This window comes from Trichoplax adhaerens, genomic scaffold (assembly GCF_000150275.1).
Source record: "Trichoplax adhaerens TRIADscaffold_5 genomic scaffold, whole genome shotgun sequence".
Taxonomy (NCBI): Eukaryota; Metazoa; Placozoa; class Uniplacotomia; order Trichoplacea; family Trichoplacidae; genus Trichoplax; species Trichoplax adhaerens.
Window position 1 is genome coordinate 4,768,873 of NW_002060947.1, and position 7,456 is coordinate 4,776,328.

The 7,456-nt window shown below is 31.1% G+C and overlaps 1 protein-coding gene across 1 annotated transcript; it reads right to left on the reverse strand.

Moving 5' to 3' along the window:
- Positions 1–1,338: 1,338 nt before the first annotated feature.
- Positions 1,339–3,426, reverse strand: TRIADDRAFT_63964 (uncharacterized protein; the record flags this gene model as incomplete). Its single annotated transcript, XM_002112909.1, has 5 exons — positions 1,339–1,616; positions 2,379–2,396; positions 2,700–2,729; positions 2,838–3,001; positions 3,318–3,426. 5 exons carry the CDS (start codon positions 3,424–3,426, stop codon positions 1,491–1,493), a joined length of 447 nt encoding a protein of 148 aa, XP_002112945.1. The 3' UTR covers positions 1,339–1,490.
- Positions 3,427–7,456: the final 4,030 nt, after the last annotated feature.

The following is a 7,456-nucleotide window of genomic DNA, read 5'->3' on the forward strand; positions in this document are numbered from 1 at the left end:
ACTCTTATAACATATTTCAAAAATTAAAATCCAAAAGTTAAAAAAATTAAAAAAATTAAAATTAAAATTACATTGGACATGAATCTGACCGGATCCGGAATCCGAATCCGAAAAATTCGAATTTTATAAAGATCACAGTAATCGCTTATCAAAAAATTTTATTTGACAACTATGACTACTTTTCTGACATTAGTATTGACAGTTGATGTTTTAGCGTGAAGTTGCACGGTAACTGTACGATAATAGCCAACATTACAGTACTTTAGCTGTCCTGTCATAAATCCCCTTTCTCTATGGATAGGGTTTTTGTTACTAAGTCAAATTTATCTCTAATCTCAGTATGCTATGAAACGCCCTTTCTGTAGATTAGGCGATTGCTCTTAGGTCATTCCTATAGTAATCTACATAGATATCAGTATACGGCAAGTAAACACTAGGGGTCTTGTTTCTAACACAAAATCTCGGAATAGTAGCTATCTTTAATATTGTATATTAATGGATCGTAACACTGCGCACTATCGTATTTAATAATTAATGCGTTTTGTGAAAAATAAGTATTGCTACCTGTTTTTATAAATCGTCTCTGTATCTAAACTACATTTAGGTAAAATATATACTGAAATTCTAAAGGCAACAGCTACTGTAAAGTCAACGGCCGTATTACAACCGAATTAATTTTAAATTTCAATTTAATAAGTAGTTATTCTGCCGTTTATTATTAAGCGTAGTAAATGATCCGATAAATAATTATATACAATTAATTAATGCTTACACTGAATAAATAAGTGTAGGAGATATAATAATCTATTGAAATCCCTCCCATTTATGGTAAAGCACGGTATTTGCTCTTACCGTATACTAAGTACTGAGAGCTAGGACTAATACCTTATTAGCTGTGCCCAAATGTATTCGTACTACTACTCTTAAACCGTAAGATCATTAAACTTCGAACCTAATGTAGTGCTAGTGAGGCTATTACACAATTGTATTAGTGTTACCCTAAATTGTGAGATGAAATTTATAATTGATGGGATTGATAACCTATTGATAGAGCAAACTGCATGCAATCCATTATTGAAGCTCCTATATGATTTTACCAGACTAATGTTTACTGCATTAGCTTAGTGCGGTTCTTATTGAGGTCTAATAGGGATATTTATAATTTCAGATAATGTATGTTTCATGCTGCATATGGAAGCATTATAAACAATGATATTGTTCAGTGCCGTATAGGGACTAAGGATTACTTTTAATTTGATTATTTACACGCCTGATAGAAAATGAGAGAATATAGCGCAGTCATGTATTAGCCAAAAGAGGTATCATAAATTTTGAGCCGTTTAATTGTCTTTGGTATGTTTATTAATACTGACTTTTATTAGCATAAAGTAAGTAAATGCTAGAAAAATGACATTACTAATATAAATCAACGCATGTAGAGAATTGTATTGATACAAAAAAATTTTAATTTTTTGTAACATCTACTTAGATTATCTATCGGAATCGGAGATGAGATACCGAATAAAGTTAACTACGAATCTATAATTATCACCATATTTCTTTATTAGCGATAATCCAATCCATGCGCTTTTTATAAAATCGATATGCTTATTTCTGGATAAGTTCATTATAGCCAGTGGTTCCGGATAGATGTATCGATTTGTTGATTTGATTGATAATATTAAAAAAATTAAATATATAAAAATATGTTTAGTCAAAGTTAGCTAAATTACTAAATTAACGATAAGTTCAATTATCGATATTAATTAAATTAAATAAATTAGCGTATTCTTAAATGTTACTATTCGTGTATTACTGTAAGGTATTTATTTATATTTTAATATTGATAGCATGACTAACCTTTCCCTGTAGCATCATAGGTCCAAAGAGGACAAACGACATAAGTTGAATAAAAATACGAAATTGGCAAAGATTAGTTTTAGAAGTATATATGTATATTACATGATGTGGAATAGGTACATTTTAATTTTCATAAATCATACTTTTATATCAATTAGATGACTGCCAATTGTTAAGTGAACTATGTGCTACGAGTTAATGAAGGAAATATTTATTTTATTTTCTGCAGAACTTACATATCGACGACGACGGATATAGTAGCGACGACGCCGGATATAATAGCGACGACGACGGATATAATAGCGACGACGACGTCTCCACTATGTATAAAATATTAATTGTTAGTTTTCTTAGTGCTATCGATATCAAGCAATAAAGGAAATAATCCTGTAACACTTGCGTTGAATCACTTAGCACTTTCATAAGGGTATGCGTAATTAATTTGTATTTGTATATGTGCACGTTTTACCCATTTATATAGACTATTCCACTTCACAGTTTTATAATAAATTACTTACCCACCAAGCCTTTTGCTCCTTAATTTTTAATCCATGTTACGAAGATAGTGCAAGAAGCAATAATTTATTATTAGTACAGAAATCGAATGTTTTTACACCGTCTTATAAGTAGGTAAATAATTAGAGACGTCGATGAAGATGTTTATAAGATAACGAGTATCTAATTTATGGATCAGATCAAAGACTAGAAAAACGAAATTTTTAACTTAATCGTTACCAAGCAGGGTCCGTAAGAAGGTATGTAGTTATTAGTTTTTTTCATGATTGACTTACTTGGGTCATTTTTAGTAAATGTGATAATGGTATTTACAAATAACTTGCCTTAACGACTTTAGTTTTCATTTCATCATCCTAAAATCGTATTAATAAAATTGTTATTTTCTCTTTATAATTGATTGATAAATTTAGAGTTATGGTTTATTTTGTTTAAGTCTTTATACAGTGGAGACTTTAACTTACGATATCGCTTTCCAGAAGAGCCTTTAGATCTTCTTCATCTACATCACGCATTTCGGTTTCTTTATCCGAGACTTCATTTTGTTCAGGTGCTTCTTCTTCGATTGCGAAAGCAACCGCGAAGAATAATAAGGTAGCAACTAAGATAAGCTTCGTGTTCATGTTTCCTGATAGACAGAAGCATAATTAAATAATGAAGGTTAGAAATTTAGTTGATGATGAAAAGTGATAGTAGTATAAACCAACTGTTGCACTTAAAGAACATGAAGATTTTATATTGTGACGATAAAATATAAGAATAAGGACATGGGTGGTGTATTTAGAATATACTGTAACTATATTCTACTCTTAAATACAGACATGTTGTATTGATCTTGTATTTAGACATAACTACAGTCTGTTCGCTCTACATTCAAATATGGCTTACTACATTTAGTTATTACAGTCCTCGCTATTTTCTACAATCATCTGCTATTCTATAACCTGTTATGGTATATGATGTATCTAATCCTACAATCATGTTCTCTACGTGTGTTCTAATGCCATAGCTATAAATACTGCCGTTTTCTACCTTAGATTTCTTAAGTTGCATTATTAGTCATAGTTAGTATTCACACTTTACTCACGGCAGCTACCACGCTGACCTACCGTAATTATCACACTTTACCTAACTACTATCTACAATAAAGTATCCTCTTTTCTTAAGCTCCTTGTGCAATTCTCTGCATGGCAACTAAAACCACATTATTGGACTCTTCGAACCCTCCATCACAACGTGCATCGTAACATATTAGAGAAAGTGAATTTAATATCGCGATGTAATTTTAAAGATACGTGCATACTTTGTTTGACGGCACCAATATTGCATGATGGCTACTTATAAAGAATTGTAAAATTTTTCTTTCGTTATAATCTAAGCTGAATTTGAAATGACTTACCAGTTGGTTTAGCAATCACCAAGGAAAGAATGATCGGTTACCGAAAAGTTGGCTATTTATACTTTTTCTGACAGAGTAAAAAGTCAATGGCGAAGTTAGTAATTCACGGACAAAACCCTGCGTTCCTTAATTGACGATGTCATCTTTGTTACTGCTATTGTAATTAATTGAATAGTGAATTTCAGACGCTGCTAAAAGAGTACTTTCTATTCCGTAGGGTAAGAAGAAAAACGCCTACTGCCTTATCTATGATACTATAAATTTGTGTCCAAAATAGCGTTGACGATCGTGTACGTATTCCACCATTATTTTATTAGAGAATTATTGATTAATCTTTTGGAACGTAGAGCTACTTCTTATTTTTATTGATGGTAATTGTGTCAGTTTTCTTGAGAAACGCTTGACAAAAAGCGGTAAAATAGTACGAATCGACGTATCCGAGATATAAATCGAAAATAAATTGGAAAATGGAGTAAAGAATTTTATGATACCGTATATGGAATTATTAGGAATCGAGATTAAGCGAATTTACTTGTATAAATTGATATTTTATGATGCAATCGGATCATCCATGATGAGCTAAATTCTATCTATCTAGTGCTATACATATCATAACTAATAAGTATAATCGTAAACATTGCATTATGTAGTTCAAGTTTGAAATTTTATTGATTACTCGTTCACGAGTAAACAGATTTTATCGTGACGAGGTGTAACAGCTTAGAGATTCGATCGTATAATGTACACCTAGTGCCAGAAGGTTGTAAAATGTTTTGATGAAAAGTTAATAACAATCACAACTGCTAGTGCTATGACTTCTTAATATTTTCTGGTGATGAGTATTACAAAGTAATACTAGGTAAATAGATGACGACAACAATTTAGCTCAATTGTTTATTAAGCCGTTCAGATTTTATACGTATTTGATTTATAATACGAAAAGTAGGAATTGCAATTGTAGTGATTAAGTTATGTCATTCAGCTAGTTCGATAACTACATGTTGTCGATAGGTTGTATAAGCTAGGTAAATTATCTCTTTTCCATACTTTACTTTCTATTCTTGTCCTTTGTATTTACGCTTATTGGGTAGCTACTTTCAGTCATAGTTAGGGACATTGAATTATAGATAAATTGTGATAGTATTGCCATTCACTGAGATAATTTAAATGTGGTAAGTATTACTGTTTACGATGCAATTAATCATTCATGTTGTAGAAAGTGCGAGGAGTAAAATATTGAGTCTGCTGATATACATTAGAGATCCCAGAGAACTAGGGTCTGTAGTGTGCATTGCTATTAGCTATCCCGAGGTAACTGTATTGCCATGATCTAAATAGTCAAGCACAAAATGTAGGCGTAGTGTATCAGTAAATTTTCTTTATTCGTTTGGGAAATCAAAACGCAATCTACTTCTTGTATTACGTCATGCCACTTGGCTTAAGAAAATTCCTTGAGGCAATCTGTACAAGGCAATGGCTTTTCAATACTAAGTAGGTTATCATAAAACTATTAAATAGGCTTATTTTCCATCGCAGACGTAATCTGAACGGTAATACTTTCTGTTTCGTAGAGAATGATGTGTACCGCTATTGTTATATGTGTTCTCTTCAGCGAAAACGAGAGAAAGTAAAATTATAACCTCTTTTGTTACTGTAGACATGTCGAATATTCCTGCTGACCTTCATGTAATAATTTCAGATGATCTAAATAGCAGAATAATGATTGAAAAGTCAGACTAGTTAAAATTTTGTAGAAAGCATTAATGATAAATTAATTAATAGAAGTTATTACGATTAATTAAGTCTCGTATTTAATGCTTCTTTCTTAAAATATTGTTGTGGTCAAAGGGCAGTGGAGAAAGTTAATTAGAGATAGAGGCATTAAACTGATTTTACTATTTTGATATTAATGCTTTTACTGATAGGAAACTTAAATAGTAACCATTATGTCGGCTAACTACGAAAAATATAGGACGGCCTATTGCACTTACAATGAAATGACAAAGGTTAATGACGCCTAATAGGAGATTAGACCGTATTGTGTTAGCTAACATACTTTCAATAAATCATAATCTTAATACTTTCAGCCTATTATTTTCAGTATGTATGCATACGAGTATATTAAATTATTCCTCAAGCAGTTGCTTAATTACGAGAAATAAATACTATAACAACTTAAACTTAATATGCCTAGTGAGTTACCAACTCAAATTATAAGACAGTAGCACTTCAGAATTACGACCTTAAACTAGTAATGACTTTGACGCTTGTAAACAACTTTACTTTCATTACATTCGTACCATAGCCTTCTACTGAAAAAGTATTGTAAAGCAATAGGCTCTATTGTAGCGATTTACTGCAGAAAACTGTTTCAGGTTAAAAGAGTGCGGTAATGAGATATAATCTAATCTAAAATCGCCAAAATATACGATTAAATCTATTGCTTGTGAGTTAATTAATTAATAAAACTATTGAAATATGTTAAAGCATAGTAGTTTCTACATCTTCAATATTCAGAAAGTCGAAATTCTAGTTAGCTACTATTAGTCTAATTGACATGTATATTGAAATTAGTACACATTTCAGTATACGGTAAGTAAACACTAGGGGTCTTGTTTCTAACACAAAATCTCTCCGAAAGTAGCTATCTTTAATATTGTATATTAATGGATCGTAGCATTGTGCACCCTCGTATCTAATGATTAATGAGTTTTGTGAAAAATTAGTGTTGCTACCTATTTTTATGCATCGTTTCTGTATCTAAACAACGTTTTGGTAAAATGTATACTGAAATTCTAAAGGCAACAGCTACCGTAAAGTCAAGGGCACTATTACAGCCAAATTAGTTTTGGATTTCAATTTAATAAGTTGTTATTCTGCCATTTATTATGTATAATCATTTTTCGGTATTACTAGTTTATCTTGATTGTTTACGTAATTGCTAATAATGAGAATAGTTAATTCTAACGATGATCTGTTAACATGCCGCAGTATTTTGTGATTGATTTTGCCATTCTCATTATTGCTATTCCAGATAATTTCGAGGGATTTCAGATCGTGTAAGTAAACAGTTCTATTCCTTATGGAAAGAAGGAAACATCTGGCGTTTACTGAAATATTGTGAAGTTTTGTCTGAAATAATGGCGATGATGATTAAAACAACCCTTATATTAAAAGCTTATAAATTTATTTGATATTAACTTAAATAACTCAGATTAAGAGTTAGAAGTCGCGAACCTATAGTAATAGTAAAAGACTGTTACTTGGTCATTACAGGAGGCAACCAATGGCATTTTAAATTGAGGCTGTTTGTTTACTTCAGCGCTACAAAAGTGGTAAAATACCTAAGATTGACATATTTGAGATTTTTTTAAATAAGATACTGGGAAATTAGAATACGGCCAAAATCGATGATCTACTCATTTAGAAGAGAGAAAATGAGAGAATTCAGGCTGATAAATTAATTTAAAATAAACCGAAAACCCTTAAATTGATAATTTACCCATTTATAACGGTAAAATGCAAGAATTTAAGTTAATAAATTAATATTTTTGAAAGACAGGCAGTGCATATATGAAATTTGCATTATTGGCCAGTAATGATTTTTTTTATATAATGTGGCATGATTTCACAATATTCTCTAGTCGCAAATAAAAATTTACAGCGTTTGGGATGTGGACAGGA